The sequence below is a fragment of the Triturus cristatus genome, chromosome 5_2 (assembly GCF_964204655.1).
Source record: "Triturus cristatus chromosome 5_2, aTriCri1.1, whole genome shotgun sequence".
Lineage (NCBI taxonomy): Eukaryota > Metazoa > Chordata > Amphibia > Caudata > Salamandridae > Triturus > Triturus cristatus.
The window spans coordinates 11,012,325-11,037,582 of NC_140588.1; the positions used below are offsets into that span (position 1 = coordinate 11,012,325).

General features: G+C 47.4%; 1 protein-coding gene across 1 annotated transcript in view; it reads left to right on the forward strand.

Annotated features, from left to right (window-relative positions):
• Positions 1-25,258, forward strand: part of DNAH5 (dynein axonemal heavy chain 5) — a 5,853,083-nt gene that overhangs the window by 4,843,318 nt on the left and 984,507 nt on the right. Inside the window, exon 65 of the mRNA XM_085606747.1 lies at positions 18,376-18,558. Within this exon, the coding sequence (XP_085462873.1) occupies positions 18,376-18,558 (183 nt within the window). The remainder of the gene's footprint in view (positions 1-18,375; positions 18,559-25,258) is intronic.

A 25,258-nucleotide genomic window follows, 5' to 3' on the forward strand; every position in this document is an offset into this window, starting at 1 on the left:
TCATTGGCCACATATGTCAGAAGACAACAAGGAGTTGTGTCGCTCCTGTGTCACCTGTCAAGCCAGTGGCAAGGCAGGTGGCACAACAAAGGCCCCCCTGATACCACTACCTGTGGTGGGGGTACCCTTTGAAAGGGTAGGGATTGACATTGTTGGTCCCCTTGACCCTCAAACTGCATCTGGGTACAGATTTATCCTGGTGGTAGTGGATCATGCCACCAGGTACCTAGAGGCAATTCCCCTGAGGACCACCTCAGCCCCTGTGGTGGCAAGAGCCCTCATTGGAGTTTTCTCCAGAGTGGGGTCATCTCTGACAGAGGTACAAACTTCATGTTTGAAAGCAATGTGGAAGGAGTGTGGTGTAACTTATAAATTCACCACCCCCTATCACCCTCAATGCAATGGGTTGGTTGAACGTTTCAACAAAACCCTTAAGGGAATGATTAAAGGACTCTCAGAGAAGCTTAGGCGGACATGGGACCTTCTTCTTCCCTGCCTTTTGTTTGCATACAGAGGTTCCACAGAAGGGGATTGGTTACAGCCCATTTGAGCTTCTGTTTGAACATCCTGTAAGAGGTCCATTATGTTTGATAAAAGAGGGCTGGGAGTTACCTCTCAAACCCCCCAAACAGGATGTGATGGGCTATGTACTTGGTCTCCGGTCCAGGATGGCCGAATACATGAAGAAGGCAACCAAAAACCTGGAGGCCAGCCAAGAATTACAAAAAGCTTAGCATGACCAAAAGGCTGTGATGACTGTGTACCAGCCAGGACAGAAAGTGTGGGTGTTGGAGCCTGTAGCCCCAGCAGCCCTCCAAGACAAATGGAGTGGCCCCCATACAATAGTTGAGCAAAAGGCAGAAGTCACCTATCTGGTGAATCTTGGAACTCCCAGGAGCTCCCTGAGGGTGCTCCATGTCAACAGATTGAAACCATATGTTGACAGGGCTGACATGGGCTTGCTCATGGCAACTGATGAGGAACAGGAGGAGGGGAGTGACCCTCTCCCTGACCTGCTCTCACAGAACCCTGATGATGGGTCAGTAGATGGTGCTGCTTTGGCAAGAAGCCTCACTGACTATCAGCAAACTAAGTGCAGACAAGTTCTGCAGCAGTTCAGACATATGTTTAGCCTGACCCCTAGTCAGACTTCCTGGTGCACCCATGAGGTGGACACTGGAGACAGTCTGCCTGTCAAGAGTAAAATCTACAGGCAACCTGACCATGTCAGGGACTGTATCAGGACTGAAGTCCAGAAAATGTTGGAGTTAGGTGTAATTGAGCCTTCAGGTAGCCCCTGGGCTAGCCCAGTAGTCCTAGTACCCAAGCCTCATACCCAGGGTGGTAAGAAATGAGGTTTTGTGTAGAATACAGAGGCCTCAATGCAGTCACCAGGACTGATGCCTATCCTATTCCAAGGGCAGATGAGCTGATGGATACTTTGGCCTCAGCCAAGTATCTCAGCACATTTGACCTAACAGCTGGCTACTGGCATATCAGGTTAGATGATGATGCAAAATCCAAAACAGCTTTTTCGACCCCTAGTGGGCACTACCACTTTGTGGTGATGCCCTTTGGATAAAAAAATGCACCTGCCACTTTTCAGAGGTTGGTGAACAAAGTTCTGGCAGGGATGGAAACTTATTGCTCAGCTTATCTAGATGATATTGCTGTCTTTAGTTCCTCCTGGCAGGATCACCTGGTCCACCTCAGAAATGTTTTGGAGGCTCTGCAGAAAGCAGGCCTCACTGTCAAGGCCACTAAGTGCCAGATAGGGCAGAGCCAGGTTGTGTACCTGGGCCACCTTGTAGGTGGGGGCCAGGTTCAGCCTTTACAGAGCAAAATCCAAACCATAATGGAATGGGTTGCTCCAACCACCCAGACACAGGTGAGAGCCTTCTTAGGCCTGACTAGGTACTATAGGAGATTTGTGAAGGGATATGGATCTATAGTGACCCCCTTGAATGATCTTACCTCAAAGAAAATGCCAACAAAGGTTCAGTGGACAGCTAGCTGTCGAAAGGCATTTGAAGACCTCAAGCAGGCCATGTGCACTGCTCCCATCTTACAGAGTCCAGACTACACCAAAAAGTTCATTGTCCAAACAGATGCTTCTGAGCTGGGTGTGGGAGCTGTACTGTCTCAACTGAATGATGAAGGTCAAGACCAGCCAGTAGCTTTTATTTGCAGAAGGCCGACCCCTAGAGAGAAATGTTGGTCAGCTATAGAGAGGAAGGCCTTTGCTGTGGTGTGGGCCCTGAAGAAGCTGAGGCCATACTTGTTTGGCACTCACTTCATAGTTCAGACTGACCACAAGCCCCTCCTATGGCTGAAACAGATGAAAGGTGAAAACCCAAAACTTTTAAGGTGGTCAAGTTCAAGTTCAATAAGTCTTCATTCCGATATTTTCATCATAAAAGACATTACCATACATAAAAACCTCATTTTAAGACAAATACTAATATAAAATCAGAATAAAAAACCAACAATAAAAATATAATTTAAAACCTACAGCAAAAGTAGGATAAAAAGCCAAGATTAATTACTAAGCCATCAGAACAAATCGTTTTGGACACCTACCACTAGGTCCTGTTTAGCCCTCAGGAACCACGCCCAGCCCAAAAATGTTGATACAGCGATAACAATTGGTTCACTTGTATCCGACTTAAGAAGCCTTAGGGCCTCAGACCCAACCCTTATTGATAGATTTCGACAAATTGGTTTGAGCCATTTGGCCCGGGGAGCTGCATAAACAGGGCATTCAAAGAATATGTGGGCAATCGATTCTTTACGTTCTGGGCATCTACGACAACGATCAGACACCTGACCTTTCCAATTTTTTACAAACAGTCTCGTTGGGAGGGAGCCAACCCTTAACTGGTGGTAGAGTTTTCTATCACTGGGCTTTGTTACTGTGTCCCAATATTCTTCTAGGGCCGGAAAAGATTTAAGATCCAGAAACATTCCTGACAGAGATGTAGATGAGATCTGGCAGGAGTGTTTCTGGTAAACCATTGCCCAATAGATGTTTTTATAAACTTGTTTGGGGGGAAATGAGTTGTTAGCAGGATCTAGCCACAGATTTCCCAAGCCCATTGACTCGAGTGTTAGTTTGAGGTTTTTGAACCAGATGATGTTACCCGAACCCAGGATGGATCTTACATCCATAGTGGCCTTGGCGTAGGCCGCTAGTTCGGGGGTGGTCCATAGCCTCCTCCACAAGGCCACTGGCTTAAAATGGGCGAAATCATCTATTGCGTGACAGCCTAAATCCATTAATAAGGGTGTCGTAGGGCTAGAACAGGGAAGACCTGTCAATTTTCTTAAAAATGTGTTCTGAGTTTTTACCAGAACAGACAGGCCGGCAAAACCCCAGAGATCCGCACCATACAGGATCGCAGAACCTATCTTGGCGTTGTAAATCTTCATGGCTGGACCTATCCTCTTGGTCTCAGACTTTCTCTGTTCTCTAATCAAGCACCCCGTGAGTTGGGCAAACTTGAGCGATAAAGCTTCAATCTGGGGCTTCCAACTCATTTTACTCTCCAAAACAATCCCAAGGTAAGTCATAATATTTGTTTGTTCTAACTTGTTGTTATTTATTTTAATTAGGCCGACCGCGGGTCTGCTTTTCGTGAACACCATAAATTTAGTTTTCGAAATATTAACCTGCAGGTCATAGTCAAGACAAAATTTCTCAAATGTGGACAGTGCCGCTTGTAAACCTACCTGGGTCTGCGATAGCAAAAGGGTATCATCCGCAAACATAAGTAGCGGAAACTTAATGCCACCCAAAGAGGGGGCATCGGTCGGATGGGCTGAGTAGTATTGCACCACCCCGTTGATGAATAACAAAAACAGGGTTGGTGCTAATACACAGCCCTGCCTAACACCCCTGGACACAGCGAATCTTCTAGTAACCTGCCCTTGCTTGCCCCAGCGAACTTGTGCAAAATTTGCTTCATGCAATTTAATTACCATGTTCAAGAGCTCCGGGGGCATCCCTAGAGCCCTTAGCACCCCCCAACAATTTACCCCTGGCAACTAAATCAAACTCTGTTTTTAGGTCAACAAAGGCAGCGTAAATAGTTCCTCTGCCTAAACTAACAACTTTCCAATACAGCAATTGGAATCTAAGGACTTGCTCTATGGTGCTAATACTAGACTTGAACCCTGCCTGTAGGGGTGATAATATATCCTCCAATTCGATCCAGCTCTGAATTCGTATCAAAACCATCCTAGCGATGATTTTTTGTATAGCATCGATCAGGCTGATCGGTCGGTAGTTCTCCGGGCTGGAACGATCCCCCTTCTTATAGATCGGGAGAATTTCAGCTCCACGCCAAGAGTCGGGGATTATAGCCCCCTTTGCTATTGCATTGCCCAGATAGACTATATAAGGGATCCAGTTTTCTTTGTCATGCTTGAAGAGATCGGCAGGGACACAATCAATACCTGGTGCCTTGCCGCTAGGGATCATTTTTAGTGCTGCCTCAACTTCACTGCTTACAAATGTCAAGTCATGGACAATGACCTCGAGGGCAGGGGTGGGAATGATATTAATATCGATCAAGGTATCCCCAGAAAACTGGGACCCAAAATGTTCAACCCAAACTTCTCTCGGTACATGATTTGCAGGAACCTGTGAAACAATGCCATTACCCCATTTGACTAAATGCCAAAACTTTGTTAGATTTCTATGTTTACTGGCTGCTAAAAGGTCCTGCCAGTGTTGGGTATCCCAATCAAGTTTGGCCTTTTTTTTTGCTTTGTAGTAATTTAGCCGTGCTATCCTAATATTAGAAATTATTTTAGTTTTGATCGCAAGAGCCAATCTACTATAGGATTCCCTACACGACTTATTATAATATGATTTACACAGTGGGTTGCTATGAGTCTTCTTTGGTATATCAGGTTTGGAAAAATACAATCTGAGGTCACTAAAAAGATCATCATGGAGGTTAGTTATGTCTCTGTTTATATCTTCCTGAGTTGGGAGTGACAGCAAAACCCCCAGAGTCCTAGTTAGCCTAATAGAAATCTCATCCAAGACCTCAGGGTCAATGGCAATCTTAGCCCAACGCACCCTGCGTAGGTTGTTAGTAAGCAAGGCGTCAGCGGTTGCAACCTTAGCTATAGACTTATGCTTGCCACTGTATTTTAGCAGGAGTCCCAATATAAGAGGATTATGGTCACTCTCTGGGCGGTCCATAATCACCATATCATTTAATATGGACCAGTACTCAATTTTTATAAGGGCGTAGTCGATTCTACTTTTGCAGCGGCCATTGTCAAAGGTGGCCCTACCCATTTTATCTGATGCAGACCGCCCGTTGGCGGCCCTAAAGCCGCATTCAAGGCAGAGACCCATCCACTGCAGAGCTGATTCTGTCCATCTCTTAATGGGTGTAAGGTCTAACTGGGGGATGCTCCACGCGGCATCCTCTTCTGTCATAAGAAATTCCCCGTCCGAGTTTAGAGGCTCGAACGAACAGTTTAAATCGCCTACGATTATTATATTGCTGTCAGGTCTAAGGGAGTCCAGAAAGGAGTCCAATATTGGAAAAGTGTCGGAGCCACGCCCACCAGGCTTGGCTCTATTATACACATTAATTATATAGAGCTCAGAACCATCTGAACCATCTAACTGGTGCAGCTTAAGGGCTAGAATGTCTAGGCTTCCCACATATAGTTCCTTGATTTGGAGGTTCATAGATTGTTTGATCCAAATGGTTAAACCTCCTGACGGTCTGCCTTTTGTCCCAACGACTGCAACTTTGTGAAAATTAAGGTACCCCTTGTGATGTACTGATTCTGCAGCCCAGTTCTCCTGCAATACCATGATGTCATGTATGTCCACCAGATCAATCCACTCTAAGGTGGAGATTTTACTCTTTAGGCCTGCGATATTCCAGGAAACCAGGGAATGCAAATGGGTGCCACCACTAAAAATAGTAGAAAGGAGAGGCGATGCCGGTTGGGGAGCGATAGAACCAGTTTGGTTTAAATTACGGCAGCCTAAATTAGGATGACTAATATCCTCAGTCATACATACTCCACAGGGTTTCTACACAACCCGGACGGTTGCCCCCATCACGGGGGACAGTGTAGGTGGGTCGGAAGGGGTTTTGACTTTGGGATCCACAATAGGGGCAGCAGTAGGTGTAAAGGTCTTTCTTTGAGCAATAGGTGGGTGCAGAAAAGGTGCTAAGGAGGGGACCGCGCGGCTATCCCCCAAAAATACCCAGTTAGTACTATTGCTAATATTATTTGTTGACGCTGCATGAACAAGGTGGTCCATTTCCCTACAGGGGATGGACTATACAGTGGAACATAGACCTGGGACCCAACATGCCAGTGCAGATGGACTCTCAAGGTATTTCCACTTAGAACACGAAGACTGAACTGGTCAAGGTTAGTTTAGTGTCCCTGAGTTGGGGGGGGGGGGGTTGTAAAGGAGAGTAGGATCTGCCTCTTATGTTGCCCCCACATTTTTTCTGATGTTTACACTGGTTTCTGGCTATAGTCTGGCTGGGACCCTGCTAATCAGGGCCCCAGCCTCTCTGTTCTCTCTAGACAACATGAAGTGCATATTAGGTGCACTAGTGATTGGATACTGTGGTGCCTTATGAGTTCCTACTATATGGTACCTTAGGTACCAAGGGGATAGGTACTTCACAGGCCTACCAGGGGCTGAAGCATGTATTATGCCACCCCTGGGAAGCAGACTAAATCTGTCACCATAGGCCTGCTACTGCTGCCTGGGTGAGGTGGTGCTAGCACTCCTCACTGAGATATAGGTTCACTATATCTCTCCTGCACACACATTCAAACCTATTAGTCACCCCTAAGGCAGGCCCTATCCATCCTGAGGGCAGTGTGCTTGGTTTCCATGTGAGGGGGTGCCTCTGCCTGAGCAGGTCCCTCCGCAGCTCTCAGAGTCCATTCTCTGGGGCTGTTTGTGAATGCGGTCAAACCATATACTCTTAAGTGCATTATAACCTCGCTGTAAATGCTAACTTTGGAATGGCTGCATCAAAACATGTCGTGTTTGGTGTCAAACCCTTTGGAATCATACCCCCATACCAGTAACTGGTGTGGGAGTATGATCCTACCCTTCTAGAGGGATAGACATGTACCTACTGTGGAAACACGGTAGAATCCTGAAGAGCCCTGGCATCACAAAATGGATGCCACTAGTCACAGACACTGGGCTGCCCTCCTGCTGATGACCGAAACTCGCAGTGAAGGAATCCCAACAATAGGTATCCTGTCACAGGGAAGTGTGACCACCTCCCAGACAGGGTTTAGTGTATTGGGGCTTGGTGGGTGCACTCCTAGAGTGCTTTGAAGTCCTGCACTGGGGGAGCAGTAGGCTCCTCTGTGCATACACCAGTTCAAACCGGCTCAGGGGCTACCTGCCCCTGCTCTGGCATGAAACTGGACAAAGGGAAGTGGGTGTAGCCACCCACTCCCCTGACTCTCCCATAGGTGGGGTCATAGAGCTAGTCCCTCCCTTCCTTCCAGTATAAGTTAGGGAACCCTTGCCATTGCAAACTAGATACCCCTGGACGATGCTCTGAAGACGAATCCTAGACCTTCGACATTCCACTACCTCTGGAAGACTGAAGAATATCCCTTGGAGTCAAGGAGTGACTCCCCAGCTTGGCAGGCACCAAAAACTGCAATCCACGGTCGCAAACTCCACCGCTCCCGCCGGAGCCCGAAGTCCCTGCAGCCCAGGAAGAGGATTTTCTGACTTCTCCAAGGCCATCGTGAGTCCCCAGTGACGCTGAGGCAAGTGGACCCCACGAGTGACGAGGAACCCCAATCCCTGGGTACCGTGCACTATTTTCAAGTGCAACCCCTTCACAACGTTCTACGAACCTGTGCTTTGGGCCGCGTGTGGTCCTAGCCTCTAGTAGGGATCCCTCCAAAGATCAGAGGCCTACACCGTCCTGAGTGACCGTGGGCCCCTGTTGAGTGGATCCTCCTGAGGCATCATCCTCGCAATACCTTGCCGGCTGGCTTGTGGGTCCCCTGAAGACTTTCCTAATATTCCAAAGGGCTCCCCTGGTTGCTCCAGGCCTGCCCTAACTTACCCTCGCTGGGTGAGTCCCCCAGACCTTGCTGGTCTGCACCGCTGACTTTTTGTCCTTTCCACGAGACTTGCTGTTACCAAGGCTTGTTGGCTCCAATCTGGTCACCGACACCGCAGTAAGCTGCAGACTTCGTGGGACATGCCAAATCCAGCTCCTGGTCGTCGTCTAGGCATCCTGGATCTCGAGGCTGAAGAGTCTGGACACCCGTGAACAACCTGAAAACACCAGACGACTGTGGGCATCCATCTTCCTTTTCCCGGGTCACTGCCAAGTGACTTTAAACATTGTCCCCTCTGCTTTCAGGTCTTCCTTCTTCTGATTCCAGGCTTGGATTCAACCGGTCATTTCTTCTGTCTTCACAAGCAGCAAGTCTTCATTGGCTCCCATTGAGAACGACGCCGCGACCCGACACCAAAAGACACCTATGCACCCGACTTCCCTGGGTGAGGTAACTCCAGCACTATGGTGCTCCTGTGTGTGATGGCTCTAGAACGACTTACCCTGTAAGTGACTTGCTTATAGACTCTCCCGACGTACCCTTAAACTCTTAATTTCCAACCGTGACTTGCACCATTGAAGTCAACGGGGATTCGCGGCTGTGTTAACACACTGCATGCGTCCCCCGTGGGTCCTTTTCTAACCTGCCTTGGGTGGTTTTGTGAGGCCCCAATGCTTCTGAAGGCCCTAGGCCTTGTCCCTTTGCAAGTCGTTATCTCTAAGTTTCTTTTTTAGTATATGGTCTGGTACGCCCCTAGGGCCCCAGCCATATTTGTGCTTGATTTATTGTGAAACGTTGATTTGTGCATATGTTCCTGACTTGTAATCTCATAAAGAGATTAGTAGAGAGTAGTTTAGTAATAAATACCTATATATTTGATATATATACCTGTGTGGTGTCCTTTCATTTGGTAATTCAAGAGATTATGTGGTAAAACAAGCTGCTTTACATTCCTCTAAAGACTTAGCCTGAAGGCTGCTCTCCACAGCTACCACTAGGATAGCTTTCTTTAAAGGTTGTCTTAAACCTACTACCATAATAGTCGAATTGTACTGGTGCAAGGTGTCCACTTTAACTAGTGAACAGCGTATACCAGGCCAGCTTCTCACATTGCTTCTAGAGTGATTCTCCAGGTCCTCCGTGTGCGCCTGGAGATCGATCTGCTGAGCTCGTAGCCGTATCACCTCCTGTTGAAGCTGCTCCACTTCCTCCTCCCTGGCCTGCTCTTGCTCCTCGATCCTTGCCACTTGCTCTCCCACTGCATCCATGACTCATCTGATTTCTTTCACTTCTGTCACAATTTCACTCTTTAGTGTCTGAAAATCTTCCCTTAGGGTACTGAACAGCATCTCTAGAAAGGAGCGGGTGACAGGGGCTTCTGCTCCCTCTGCTTCGTGCTCTAATTGTGCTGTCGGGGATCCTCTGCCCTCTCCTCCGCTGGTCTGCGGGTTTTTGGTCAACATGTCTTTCGTCAATCGTTCTATCCCCTCAAAGAGGACATGACGACTGTGTTCCAACCCGCTCATTCTCCTGCGTCCACCCCACTCGGTTCTAGCTGTTGTGCTATGCGGGGTACACTATGGCGTGTGCACCTCCAGATCGTGCAGCTTCTCTTGGTCTCTTCTTGGTTCCCATGCTAAAGTCCCATTTGGCTCAAACGCTTTGCTGGCCATCCAGGGGCTCTTTCAAACTGCCTGTCTGCTGGTCCCGGTCATCCGTTTGCACACCCTTTGGCTTCTGGACACTCTTCCTCACCGGCCAGCTCCTCTTGGCCTATCCCGGTCGTATCTTCTTATAATGGCCCCGGGAGGATCGTGCTTGGCCGGTCCGATTCGCTCCTGCTTCTCCTCCGGCCCTAATACAGGGGGACTCCAGACACTCCCCTCATAGAGGCCTCTGCAGATGTCTGCTCTGTGGGTGCCTGCCCCCTGCCAGGCCAGTTTATGGCAGTGCCCTTTATTCCGCCATTACAACTACTGCCCTTAGGGATCTGGTTGCCGTCGTCCGCTCCACCTCGAGCTGCTGCCCGATCAATTCCCTGGGGAGCTCGGAGGAAGGTCAGGTACCCCACTGATCTCTCCCACTCTCTCCCACCTCGGCGTATGCGTCCCTGAGAGGGATCACCCGATCTCCCCTTCACTCGGTGTGCTGGTCAATGGCTCCCAGGGCCTCGTATTTCCACCCCTCAGTCACGCTCCTGTTTGCTGCCAGCCGAGTGTGCTGGCCGAAATGCTGCCGCAGCTGCGTAGGCACCCCGACTCCCTGGTAGTTTCCCCCCTGCTGAGACATACCACTTCTCGGGGACCAGTGTCACGGGTGCCCCTGGAACCGTGCGTGGGCGTCTCCGTCGGGCCCCATCCGTCTCCCGGGATTCTTCCCCTTCTCCTCTGGTCTCCGTTCCTGGAATCTGCCTCCCCCAGTGCTCAGACAGCCCCGGTACATCGTCTGCCCACAGAAGCACGCCCAGGTCCCGGTGCCCCGGCTTCCCGGTCACTCTGTCAGGGATGCCTCCTCTACAGTCAGGCCGTGTTTGCTCCGCCAGGAGCCGCTGCCATTTTCTTCCACCGGGTCCTCTCCGCTTCTCTAGCCTCGCTCGCTCGTCCACGGTCACTGGTGCTTGGATTCCAGTCCCTCCGTCGCACTGTCAGATCCGGAGCCCTCGGTTTCCCAAAACAATTAGCGTTTTGGGGGATTTGCAATGCTGTAGGAGTCGGAAAAGGGCGAGCGGGAGCCAGGAGACGTTACCAACACGTCTTACCCGCTCGCCATCTTGGCCGTGCCTGCGGCCCATTTTTGATCTTCGACCGTCAATCTTTTCCTCAAGAAGGAGATGTTCAAGATGCTTACTTTAGCTCAGGTCTTGTCTGACCTAGACCAAGAAGACTGGATAGTAGCACTGGACCTGCAGGATGCATATTTTCGCATCCCCATCCTGCTGTGCCACAGGCGTTAACCTGCAGTTCAATGTAGGCCACAAGCACTTTCAGTTTACTGTGTTCTCCTTCGGCCTCACCAGTGCCTCTTGAGTGTTCACCAAGGTGATGGCGGTGGTTGCAGCACATGTGTGCAGGTTACTGGTTCCAGTCTTCCCCTAACTCGATGACTGGCTGTTGGCTCCCACCTTCAGACTACTGAGAGCCTCCTGCATTCGCTGGGGTTCTGTATAAACATGCCGAAGTCACACCTGACTCCAAAACAGACACTCCCTTTCATCAGAGCTGTTTTGGACACAGCGCAGTTTCGGGCCTAGTCTCCCAAACAGGAGTCCAGGATATTCAGGTTATGATTCCGATGTTTCAGCCTCTATCCAGGATTTCGGTGGGATTGACTCTGAGGCTGTTGGGCCACATGGCCTCCTACATCAAGTTGATAAAGCATGCCAGATGGCATATGCGGTGGTTGAGGAACCGGTATGGTGTCGAGGGCAGACCCCTCTCCCTTCTTGTAGGAAAGAAGGATCTGCTTTCTTGGTTACCCCCACTTTTTCCTGGTGTTATTATGTTTTTCTGACTAGGATCCCGCTAATCAGGACCCCAGTCTCTGTGCTTCTTCCCTAAATCAGACCTTAGTGAGTACTTAGGTACCTCCCAGACTGGCTACGGGTGTACCCTTATAAGTCCCTAGTATATGGTACTTAGGTACACAGGGCATAGATACACCAGGGGTACCCTATGGGCTGAAGCTTATATTATGCCACCCATAGGAGAACACTCAAATTGTGACAACAGGCCAGCCATTGCAGCCTATGTAAGATGGTGCTAGCACCACTTACGACAGATAGAAGTTTTCTTATATCTGAGTTCAATACACTTAAAACCTATAAGTCACCCCTAAGGCAGGCCTTTCAATCCTGAAGGCAGGGTGCTTGGTTATTAGTGTGAGGGCGCCCCTGCATGAGCAGGACACCCCTACAATTCTAGGCGTCCATTCTCCAGGCGTAAGTGCATCAGCCATTATGATACATAGATGTGCCATGTGTCATTACGCGATGGCTAACTCTAAACTGTCTGTAATGAATCCTGGCATGTTTGCTATCAAACATGTTGGTGGTATGATTCTATGCACTGGGGGGCTCCTTTTGGAAGTCCTCTGTGCTCCTGGTACCAGTATTCCAGACCCACACAGCGAAGCTATGGCTGCTGCCGACCAGAGACACGATTCTGTCCTCCTGCTGCTGAGCCAAGTTCAAGCAGGGCAAGGTAGGACAATAGGTTTCTTGTCACAAGGAGGAGTGACCACCTGCCAGACAGGACTTAGTGTATTGGGCCAGGGTGGAGCGCTTGCCAGCATCACTAGACTGCTTTGAAGTGCACATTTGGTGCCCTCCTTGCATACTCCATTTAGAACCAGTTCAGGGAGCCTTTGGCTCCTCCTGTGGCGCGAAACTGGACAAAGGACATGAAAGTGTTCTCCCGGCTGTCCAGCCCTTCCTCTGGGAGGGACTCCAACCCATTCTGAAGGGTACTTAAGGACTTACCTGTGGATAGTTCTTTAGATTTGTCGTAGGACAAGATTCAGATCCGAAACCACTTCATCTTCAACCGTCTGGGTTACTTCGGACTTTGTTGGACTTCGCTTTGGGAACCAAGACTGCACCGGGAAGACACCTGCTGCTCCTGGCTTTGTCGTCCTACCAGTCTTCTGCATCGTCTGTGCCTGTGCTCCATGCAGGTTATTTTCTAGGCCTGTGGACATCCAAAACACCCGAAGGAATCTTCCTTGGAGTGAAAGAGTCACTTCCCTGCATCTGCAGGCACCGAAACTAAGCTGATCGGTCCCACGGACTCTGAAAGGTTCAGCAACACAGGTGGTGGTTTTGCAACCTCCTTAAGGCCTGCACTTTCTTCACAGCAAGTTTGAAGCCAATATCCCTTGTCGGAACCGCTAGAGCATTACCCCTGTGCACTGCGGCGACTTGCCATTGCCAAGGCTTGTTGACTCTCTTCTCCAGAGATCATCGAGCACCGAGAAGCTATAGCCTCCAGCATATCTTGCTAACAAGATCTTTGTCCTCACCGCATCATCTGCACCGTGGGTCTGCATTCTTGGTGAGCTGCTCATGGTCCTCCTGCGACTCCTGGGCCTTTGGTCTGTGGGTCCTCTTGAAGGTCTTCTTTGGCTCCAGTGGGGTCCCCAGCTTGCTCGGGGGCCTGCTCTGATTATCTTGCACTTGCACTTAGTGAGGCCCTTGGACCTTGCTGTTCCTGACACTGCACCCTTTTCACTTTCTTCATCTGTTACTGCTGCCAAGGCTTGTTGGTGCTCCTGCCAGACACCGACCCCCTGGCTCTTGATTTCCGACGTGGGACAGCTCATAAACAACTCCTGGTCTTCCACAGCTTTGCTTGGTCCTCACAACTGCAGCGACAAGGTCACAGTCAACTTTCCCGCATCTTTGTTAATCGGTGGTCATTGGTCTACCGTGCCTCCTGGTCACTCCAGAGTGGCATAGACTCTGTCCTCTCTGCTTGCAGGTACTCCTCTTCAAGAATCCATCCTTGGATTCAACACGACTTTCAGCTTCCTCGCCAGCAGCATCTTTAATGATGTCCTCCATTGTAGTTTATAGCGGTTTCCGATGTCACTTCACACCTATGCACCCGGCTTCCTGGTGTAGCTATGCTGGTGCCTGGGGTATCCAGGGGTGGGGTGACTCTCCAATCTTCCATCCTCCATGGGGTTCCTTCAGGGTCCTCTGGGAAGGGTTCTTTTTCTTGAAAACTGCACCGCAACTTCCCCATGGACTTGCGTTGATCACATGGTCGTGTTCCCACTCTGCACACAGCCTCTGTAGGGTTCCTGGGTGCTTACTGTGGGGGGTTCCTTGGGTCCCCAACACTTCTACATCTTCTGGGTCCAGTCTCAACTTGGGTCGGCATTCGCATTCCACTTTCTAAGTATATGTTTTGGTCTCCCTCTGTAGAGCGCTTTGTATTTGTGCTACTTACCTGTTCTATTGTTGAAGTGGTTGTGTGTACTGTGATTATATCTCCGGGTAGAAGATATTACAATGTGTTAAAGAGAGTTTTTAATAAATACATATTTTTATAACTACACAGTGTGGTTCTTTTTCACTTAACCTACACTATTAGTACTGGTAAAACAAGCTCCTTCTGGACTAAGCCTGAAGGCTGCTTTCCACAGCTACCACTTAGAGAGCTTTCTATGGTTGTTTAAGACCAATAAAATCACTATAAGGGTTGCCTGGATTAGTGCAGGGTTCTTCACTTAAATATGTGTGCACCATATACTAAGCCACCCTACTACACTTCCCCAACCAGATCACACAGTGGTGACAGATGCGTCACTTCTGGGATGGGCGGCCATCCGGGAGAGGCTGAGATCAGGGTAAACTGGTCTCTGGCGGAGTCGGGCTCCATATCAATTTGTTGGAGCTTGGAGCAATTCTTTTGGCATTGAAAGCACTTCTTCCCTCTGTCAAGGGGAGTTAGTGCAGGTGGTCATGTACAACACCACCACCACCATGTGGTACTTAAGCAGTGCGGGGTGAGGTCGTGGAGCCTTTGTCAAGAGGCCATGGCTGGAACAGCAGGGCATAACCCTGGTGGTTCAACACCTGGCAAGTTCTCTGAAAGCCATGGCGAACAAACTCAGCTGTTGATGCCTAGCAGATCATGAGTGGCGTCTCCTGTCGGAAGTGGCACAAGGTCTCTTTCAGCTGTGGGAAAAACCTTGGTTAGATCTGTTTGCCTCCGAATAGAACGCTCAATGTCAGCAGTATTGCTTGCTGGAGTTTCTAAGGTGGCTATTGCTCGGCTGCGCTTTTCGTAGCGAGTGGAGATTGCCTTTCCGCCCATACCACTTGTGCCCAGAGTTTGGAAGAAGATCAACAACTACCGGACCCAAATGATCGTTGTTGCTATTGACTGGGCAAGGAGAGTCTGGTATCCAGAGCTTATGAAAATGAGTATGTCGCAGCAGCAGGGGAGGGTTCTCCACCTGAACCTGTCAACTCTTCACCTCCATGCGTGGAGATTGAGCGGCGGTAAGATAGTTTTTGACCTTCCTCCAGAAGTATGCAATATTATTTTGGCAGCCAGGCGGCCCTCCACTAAGATGGTACGCCTGCCGTTGACAAAAGATTGTATCGTACTGGACAGAAAGGGCTATTGACCCTCTTTCTGCTTCTCTCTCAACTGTTCTTTTTATTTTTACCCTTGCCCAGCAGGACTCTGCTTTGGGTACTCATAAGGGTTATCTTTCTGCTCTGTCTGCTTTTTTATGGTTGCCAGACCAACCCTCTCTCTTTGTAAATAGGTTCTTGACAAGGCTGGCTCTCTTGTTTCCGCCCACACCCTTTGTCATGCCGCAGTAGAACCTTAATTTGGTCCTCACTTTTCTTATGTGTGCTCACGTCGAGCCTTTGCACAACTGTCCCCCCCCTGGCTTCTTACCATCAAGACAGCCCCTCTGGTGGCCATAACATCTTCCTGGAGGGTGAGTGAGTTGCAGGCGCTATCATGTAAGCCCTCCTAAATGATTACTTTTCCAGATAAAGTGGTTCTACAAACCCGTGCTATATTCCTTCCAAAGGTTCCATCTGGGTCAGTCTATCACGCTGCCCACCGTTTTTTGCTCTCACGCCTCCCTCTAAAGAAGAGGATGGGCCCCATCGTCTGGACCCAAAAAGAAAGTTCCGGGTGGATGACCAACTCTTTGTGGGGTACGTGGGAGCTAAGATGGTCAGGCAATGCAGAAAAAGACCATTTCTCTCTGAGTAGTTCTCTGCATAAAGATCTGCTATGCGTTGGCTAAGAAGCAGCCACCTGAGGGATTAAGAGCCCATTCCACAAGCAGAAAGGCTGCGACTACGGCCTTGGCACGGGATGTCCCTGTCCCGGACATCTTCCAGGGAGCAACGTGGGCTTCTCTGCACACATTTGCCAAGCACTACTGCCTGTCATTCAGATATGCAGAGACGGGTATTTTGCCCCTTTGGTCCTTTAAGTCTTTCTAGTGTGAGGAATTTGTCTGCAGCCCACTGCCAGGAGGGTATGGCTTGGGTATCTGTTCTAAGATAATGAATCATCAGCTAGAAGTCTCTATCAGATGAACAAGTTACTTACCTTTGACAACGCATTATCTGGTAGAGACCACATCTAGCTGCAGATTCCTTAAAGACCCGCCCATGCCCCCCGCTCTGCAAACTTATTCGTTAGGGCAATGGTTATTCCCTTTCTCAGGGCCCTAGTTTTGGCACACACTTTCATCAGTCACTTCATGGCTATGCGCTTCTTGCGTGGAAAAGTGAAAAGTACTGACGTCCGCACGCCTGGGTGGCGCTTATATAGGTGACCTTGATGTCATAACTGACGCTAATGATGCCGACTATGTCACGTGGAGCCGGTAGATGTACTCGCCCTGCATTCTTTTCCCTCTGTGATATATTTATGCTTTTTGATGCATAAACATTCTCACGTGTTTGTTTTGAGACGCTCGGATGTTGATGCCTTTGTTTACAATATAGAGGAGCGAGTAACTGCATTTGTTTTTCTGCAATGCATTTCTAGATGTGTTCAGTGTTTAGACTCACGGATACAATGTCTCTGTTCACATGACCTAATTCCATTACATACACACGGTCTATTTTTTAGGCGCGCACTGAAACGCTTATAAGTTTCTCATTACTGAACTCAGTCTAGTCTATAGGCTCACACATGACATAGATTAAAATTAATCAGATTGTTTTGGTCATGCGAGATTCAATATCCTCAAGAAAATACCAGGCCTGGGTGTAGTTCACAGAGTTTTGCTACGCAGAACTCCGCAAAGTTACAAAAAAACTCTGCTGAGTTCCGCAAGTGGCAGAGTGCAGTGGTCTTCCTGGCACTCGGGTAGAAATTCTACCCTAGCGGCAGCTCGCAAAATTACCGTTTGTGATCGCTAGCGGGGGAAAAACTCTGCTGCACTATGCGAAGCTGAGTTTTTTGCACTCCACGAGCTCTGAGAACGGAGCAGAGTTCACCGCCCAGGCCTAGAAAATACTCATATTGTTTTGGTGCATATTGAAGGGAATCACTGATGGTTCACATATTTTTCTTTGTAGGTTGCTACCTCTTTATTATCCTGATGAGGAGTCCATATTTTTTGAGGGATCGTAACATCGATTGATTACAGTACACCCATTTCAATCATTTTTGGACTGTTGAAACCTAAATGCTCATTACTTGAAGCACCTGCATCTTCTTTTTGACTACTTTGGTTATCCTTTGACATTTTCGTATTTCTGAATACAGAGCATCAACCATCCTTTGTGTTGATTTCTCTTTCATTTATGAACATTTTGCACAAACTGCTGCCTAATACCAACACAGGCATGATTGTTTTTGTTCAAGAAGGGACACCTTCCTGCACAAGAACAATCCTCTAAGGCTTTTTCCTCTTTTTATGTGTAGAGATGTAGAAAGAGGAAAAAACAAGGAGAAATAAAGATATTTCTCCTCATTAAGCCTTCTCTATGAAGGCATAGCATTCTGACGCATTTCCAGGTCCACCAGTATTCGTGAACCTGAGAATAGTTCAGAATACAAGAGTAGATGCGTGGAACACCCACGCTCAACCCATGGAACACCTCCCTGAGGCATGAGTAATGCACGCAGTGACTTGCGCTGTCTTGCATTACTCCAGATATACCAACCCGTGCAGGGCTACACAAGGTGGACTTGTGTGGCTTGTGAAATCTGATTCTAGTTTTTGTGTTGCCCTACTCCCACCTGTGTGGTCTAATGGTGATGCAAAGCCCTTGATAAGGATGCCCCTGGGTGTTCTATACATTAACTGCAGTCAGATGTAGTAATTGTGGAGTTCACTGTAACTGATACATTTGTCTGTAAGATATTCGTGAAAATGAGTGTAATTGATGCCTTTTGTATTAAGACAGTGGTTGCAAAGCCTGTGGTTGATACTGTCATTTAATTAAACAAGTATAATACTTATTTTCTAACTGCTGCTGATTTCTAGAGGCATTATATCAGAAGGGACAGGAGAAAAATCACTAGAGGGCATATAAAAGTGTGCAGAGTTTGATGTCAACAGTATAGTATACACTCTAAAGGAGCTGATGAACAGGTGCACATTTTCGAAACAGTCAAATTCTTGAATTATAGTGATGAAACATATACTTTTGATAGGAAGTGTGCTATAGAGACTTGTCATGATAGTAGATCCCCTGGAGTTAGATGATAATTGTCTTGTGTGTTAAGCTTCCGTTTTTCATTCCATACTAACTTCCCATTTGTATCTTTCAATAAAAAGGTAAAGGTTGGTGATAAAGAAGTGGATGTAATGAATGGATTCAGGCTTTACATCACCACCAAGCTTCCGAACCCAGCATACACCCCTGAAATAAGTGCTCGCACCTCAATCATCGATTTTACTGTTACAATGAAAGGACTGGAGGACCAGCTGCTTGGAAGAGTAATTCTTACAGAGAAACAGGTATTGTTATAAAGAAAGAGCTGCCTGCAATGTATGATGCATTATGGTTTATGTATGATGTACCTGTTAGAGGTACATCATCCTTGCTATGCAAAAGCACATCATCCAACGTGTATTCCAGCATTTTGGGTAAAAGCTACATTGGACCGGACAGTTTGCAATGAACACAGATGAATTGTAACTATATATATATATATATATATATATATATATATATATATATATATATATTCACTGAAAAAACCATAGGTTTCACACATGTTAGAGTTAGCGGAAATTTTACTGATAAAAAACCAATGAAATTCCCCCGTTATAGTTAGTGCAGGCAACTATAACTCACGCGACCGCAATCCTCTGCTGATGCTAATACTGTATTTAGACACTTATTTGCCCATGTCTTCTTCCATAAATTTTTAGCTATACATATATTACAAATATTTTTTTTTCATAAAGACACATATGTCATCAGCAGAAGATTGCGGTCGCGTGAGTTATAGTTGCCTGCACTAACTATAACGGGGGAATTTCATTGTTTTTTTATCAGTAAAATTTCCGCTAACTATAACATGTGTGAAACCTATGGTTTTTTCAGTGAATTTGCAAGGTTTTTTAAATGCTAATTCCTAACTATAACGTGTGTGAAACCTATGGTTTTTTCAGTGAATTTGTACGTTTTTTTAAATGCTAAGTTACTTTACGCCATTCGTGGCGTGCGCGCCCACTTAACGCAGTTCGTTCCGTGCGCGCACGGTGAGCACGTGGTGCGCTTCGCGCACCGCGCGCCCACTTTACGCAGTTAGTGCCGTGCACGCACGGTGGGCATGCGGTGCGCTACGCGCACCGCGTGCCCACGTTACGCTAGATGGGCCATGTACGCACGATGCGCTTCGCGCACCGTGCGCACATGGAGGACATATGATGCACTTCGTTTTGAAAGGTAATATTTTAATTTTTTTCACGTTACATAAGCCATGCACTAAGGGTGCCATTCGGGCACCATTTGCACACGGGGTGCGGAGAGTGTGGATAATTTTTTTTGGGGAATATTTTTTTATCGTACGCGTACGGTAAGCGTAATCGGCGAAATTTGTGAAAAAAAAAAATTCAGTTTTTGGCCTTGGGGGGATCTTTGGGGACTCCCTCAACATGGCTAGGTGCTTTGGAGCTGTCCAAACAGCCCCTTTACATGTTTTTGTGCTTTGTATTTTAATCCACACTCTCAGTGCGAGAGAGAAAATGGCGGCCGCCGCTTCCTGGTTTCGGCCGATTCGAATGTTTACTAAGATCTAAGAGCCAATCAGAATCGTGCTCGCGCACGCCACCGTACGCGTACGGTAAGCGCACCGTAAGCGCACCGTAAGCTGGCTCAGATATATATATTGATTTAAAGGCTATTTTCTCAGAATCTACTGAACAGATTTACACCAAACCTACAAAAGGCACTTCCTTGACCTGAGGACTACCTCTCTGCCAAATTTCAAGTAATTCTGTTCAGCCGTTCGGGCTGTAGCTGTGTCTAAAGGTCCTATGGAAAAATGCATGGGAAAAACGCGTTTTGGGACCCCCCTTTTATCTCAGCCCCCGCTTGACGAATCCCCCCAAGACTTTCAGGGTAGGAGCGGAGCGTAGCGCCCCACCTATTTTGAAAAATTCGCGAGGATTCGTCGACCGGCGCAAAAGTTATTCAAAATAGAATGTTGCGGATTTCCTATGGAAACGTGGTCCTAACTATAACTACCTACTGGCGACCGCCAGTAGGTAATATATATATATATATATATATATATATATATATATATATCCTGAAAGTCTCAGGGTGATTCGCCAAGCGGGGGCAGAGAAAAAAGGGGGTCCCAAAACGTGTTTTCCCCATGCAATTTTCCATAGGGACCTTTAGTCGCAGCTACAGCCCGAACTGCTGAACAGAATTACACCAAATTTGGCAGAAAGGTAGACGTGCTTTTTGCTTAAATGGTGTAAATCCGTTCAGTAGTTCCTGAGAGAATCAAAATCCCATATATATCTGGGCGGAGCCTAACCACACATCTCATCATGAGATCTGATTGGCTGTCAGCACTTCATCCAAGAAGGGTTGGCAGCCATTTTGGGACTAATATACATGATAGCACCTCATTAGAAAGCATTGCAGTTAATAGAAGGTTTTAAGACTTTAGTTACATTATAAATCATTTGTTGATGGTACCATACTCATTTTAGGAATTGTGGTATGTTCTTAGGTGATTTTACCATGTGAAAAAGCCATCTGCTGGGATATCATGAATCATGTTTGAGAGAAAAATATTTTCTCATGCTTTTCCCACAGAGGTTTGGAAGGTGATCTATAAGCTAAACTGAGAGCATATTTTCTGTAAATTCACATTATCTTTCTCAGTCATGTGAGAATGAAGTCTGACATTCTCAGTAAAACATGTACATCCAACCAGGGCAGAGACTGTCAGTTGATTCCTTTGCAGCTTCCCAGAGTGTTCTAAAGAACAACTAGAGCGCTAACAGTCCTACTTATGACAAACGTATGGCACACCTGAAGCCATACTGTTTGGAATAAAGTGGTAACATTTAAAACATTTAATTTGCACAGGAACAAAATGAGGGGGTTCATTTTGCCATAGAAATTATGATTAATGCTGCAGAAAGAAAAATTAGGGCACATTTTGACTTCTCAAATCCTCTTCTATTTCATTAAAAAATTCGGACATGCAGACTGAAACATGCACTTTGAATACCAGCAGCAGACTTCCCTGGTGAGCAGTAGCTTTATTGCACCATCAGGATTCAGGCAAGCCGGGCCGACGAAGGCTGTGATGCCAGAAACCGGTCCCCGGAAGCTTGTTTCCTTCCCAGTATAAGAATTGGCTTGGTAGTTTGGTTTGCCCTGTTCCCATCATGCACTGGGACAGGTACAGACTAATTTGCATGTAGCCAGGTTCTGAGCTGGGATGGTGCAGTGAGCTAAAAAACGGTGATGGATTAAAACCATGATCTCTTGACTTGGTAAGAGTATTCTGCATCATTCAGAAACTCTGTCCATCACCACCCCCTTTTTCCCAAATCGATTTTATCCACACTCAGTGTGGGAGGGTATGCTCAGACGTGAGTCCCTTGCTCATTGCACCATCAGGATTCAGGCAAGCCGGGCCGACGAAGGCTGTGATGCCAGAAACTGGTCCCCGGAAGCTTGTTTCCTTCCCAGTATAAGAATTGGCTTGGTAGTTTGGTTTGCCCTGTTCCCATCATGCACTGGGACAGGTACAGACTAATTTGCATGTAGCCAGGTTCTGAGCTGGGATGGTGCAGTGAGCTAAAAAACGGTGATGGATTAAAACCATGATCTCTTGACTTGGTAAGAGTATTCTGCATCATTCAGAAACTCTGTCCATCACCACCCCTTTTTCCCAAATCGATTTTATCCACACTCAGTGTGGGAGGGTATGCTCAGACGTGAGTCCCTTGCTCATTGCACCATCAGGATTCAGGCAAGCCGGGCCGACGAAGGCTGTGATGCCAGAAACTGGTCCCCGGAAGCTTGTTTCCTTCCCAGTATAAGAATTGGCTTGGTAGTTTGGTTTGCCCTGTTCCCATCATGCACTGGGACAGGTACAGACTAATTTGCATGTAGCCAGGTTCTGAGCTGGGATGGTGCAGTGAGCTAAAAAATGGTGATGGATTAAAACCATGATCTCTTGACTTGGTAAGAGTATTCTGCATCATTCAGAAACTCTGTCCATCACCACCCCTTTTTCCCAAATCGATTTTATCCACACTCAGTGTGGGAGGGTATGCTCAGACGTGAGTCCCTTGCTCATTGCACCATCAGGATTCAGGCAAGCCGGGCCGACGAAGGCTGTGATGCCAGAAACCGGTCCCCGGAAGCTTGTTTCCTTCCCAGTATAAGAATTGGCTTGGTAGTTTGGTTTGCCCTGTTCCCATCATGCACTGGGACAGGTACAGACTAATTTGCATGTAGCCAGGTTCTGAGCTGGGATGATGCAGTGAGCTAAAAAACGGTGATGGATTAAAACCATGATCTCTTGACTTGGTAAGAGTATTCTGCATCATTCAGAAACTCTGTCCATCACCACCCCCTTTTTCCCAAATCGATTTTATCCACACTCAGTGTGGGAGGGTATGCTCAGACGTGAGTCCCTTGCTCATTGCACCATCAGGATTCAGGCAAGCCGGGCCGACGAAGGCTGTGATGCCAGAAACCGGTCCCCGGAAGCTTGTTTCCTTCCCAGTATAAGAATTGGCTTGGTAGTTTGGTTTGCCCTGTTCCCATCATGCACTGGGACAGGTACAGACTAATTTGCATGTAGCCAGGTTCTGAGCTGGGATGGTGCAGTGAGCTAAAAAACGGTGATGGATTAAAACCATGATCTCTTGACTTGGTAAGAGTATTCTGCATCATTCAGAAACTCTGTCCATCACCACCCCCTTTTTCCCAAATCGAGCAGTAGCTTTACTACAGTGATCTAATGAGCAACTAGAGTGCTACCATTCAGAATTTATGGCAAATGTGTATTACATCTGAATGCCTTATTGATGGAACCAAAGTAAACAAGCATTGAAAATGCAATAGGTCTCACCCTCGTTTAAGTTAAAGCAATTCTTATTGTAATTAGATGGCTTTTTAGCTTTGCTTGTATTAGTGTTTTTCAAACGTTCATGTACATAACATGCAATGGCTGTTCCATCGCTGTATTGAGGAAGGAATAAACTATTTTTCACCGCTTATACTGTGTGGTCTACGCTCCTTGTGCCAAAAGGATTGGAGAAACTAATGAGGAGTTCGCATCATGTATGCATATATGTATATGTATGCATGCATTTATATTTGTATTTATATAGATATGCAGATTATATATATGTTAATATATGTATATGTATATATATATATATATACACATACATATATATAAATGCATATGCATATATATATATGTGCATATGTGTGCATGTAGAGAGAGGTAGAGAGGTAGAGGTGTAGAGGTAGAGGGGTAGAGGTGTAGAAGTAGAGAGGCAGAGAGTAGTAGAGAGAGAGGTAGCATAAGGTAGAGAGGTAGAGAGTGAGTAGTAGAGAGTAGTAGATTGAGTAGCAGAGAGTGAGTAGTAGAGAGGGTAGTAGAGAGTAGTAGTAGAGAGCAGTAGAGAGTGAGTAGTAGAGAGTAGTAAAGTGTAGTAGAGATTAGTAGAGAGTGAGTAGTAAAGAGTGAGTAGTAGAGTGAGTAGTAGTAGAGTGAGTAGTAGAGAGAGAGTAGTAGAGAGTAGTAGAGTGAGTAGCAGAGGGTGAGTAGTAGTGAGTAGTAGAGTAGTAGAGAGTGAGTAGTAGAGAGTAGTAGAGAGTGAGTAGTAGAGAGAAAGTAGTAGAGAGTGAGTAGTTGAGAATAGTAGAGAGTAGTAGAGAGTGAGTAGTAGAGTAGTAGAGAGTAGTCAGTCAGTGTCAGTCAGTCAGTTTGTGTCAGAGTCAGTGTCAGTCAGTGTCAGTCAGTCAAGTGTCAGTTAGTCAGTGTCAGTCAGTCAGTGTTAGTCAGTGTCAGTCAGTCAGTGTTAGTCAGTGTCAGTCAGTCAGTGTCAGTCATTGTCAGGCAGTCAGTATCAGTCAATCAGTGTCACTCAATGTCAGTCAATCAGTGTCAGTCAGTGTCAATCTGTCAGTGTCACTCAGTCAGTGTCAGTCAGTCAGTGTCAGCTAGAGCAGCTCTGCTGACCTGGTTCACTGGCTCTAAAGCAGCTCTGCTGACCTGGTTCTCTCCCTCTAAAGCAGCTCTGCTGACCTGGTTTCTCTGGCTCTACAGCAGGTCTGCTGACCTGGCTCTCTGCCTCTAGAGCAGTTCTGTTGACCTAGTTCTTAGGCTACAGAGCAGCTTTGCTGATCTGGTTCTCTGGCTCTACAACAGCTCTGCTGACCTGGTTCTCTGGCTCTAAAGCAGCTCCGCTGACCCGGTTCTATGGCTCTAAAACAGTTCTGCTGACATGGTTCTCTGGCTCTAGAGTAGCTCTGCTGACCTGGTTCTCTCCCTCTAGAGCAGCTCTGCTGACCTGGTTCTCTGCCTCTAAAGCAGTTCTACTGACATGGTTTCTCTGGCTCTACAGCAGCTCTGGTGACCTGGTTCTCTGGCTCTAGAGCAGCTCTGCTGATCTGGTTCTTAGGCTCTAGAGCAGCTCTGCTGACCTGGTTCTCTGGCTCTAAAGCAGCTCTGCTGACCTGGTTCTATGGCTCTAAAGCAGCTCTGCTGACTTGGTTCTCTGGCTCTAGAGCAGCTCTGCTGACCTGGTTCTCTGGCTGTAAAGCAGCTCTGCTGACCTGGTTCTCTGGCTCTAAAGCAGCTCTGCTGGCCTGGTTCTCTGGCTCTAAAGCACCTCTGCTGACCTGGTTATCTCCCTCTAAAGCAGCTCTGCTGACCTGGTTTCTCTGGCTCTACAGCAGCTCTGCTGACCTGGTTCTCTGGCTTTAGAGCAGCTCTGCAGACCTAGTTCTTAGGCTCTACAGCAGCTCTGCTGACCTGGTTCCCTGGCTCTACAACAGCTCTGCTGACCCGGTTCTATGGCTCTAAAACAGTTCTGCTGACATGGTTCTCTGGCTCTAGAGCAGCTCTGCTGACCTGGTTCTCTCCCTCTAGAGCAGGTCTGCTGACCTCGTTCTCTGCCTCTAAAGCAGTTCTACTGACCTGGTTTCTCTGGC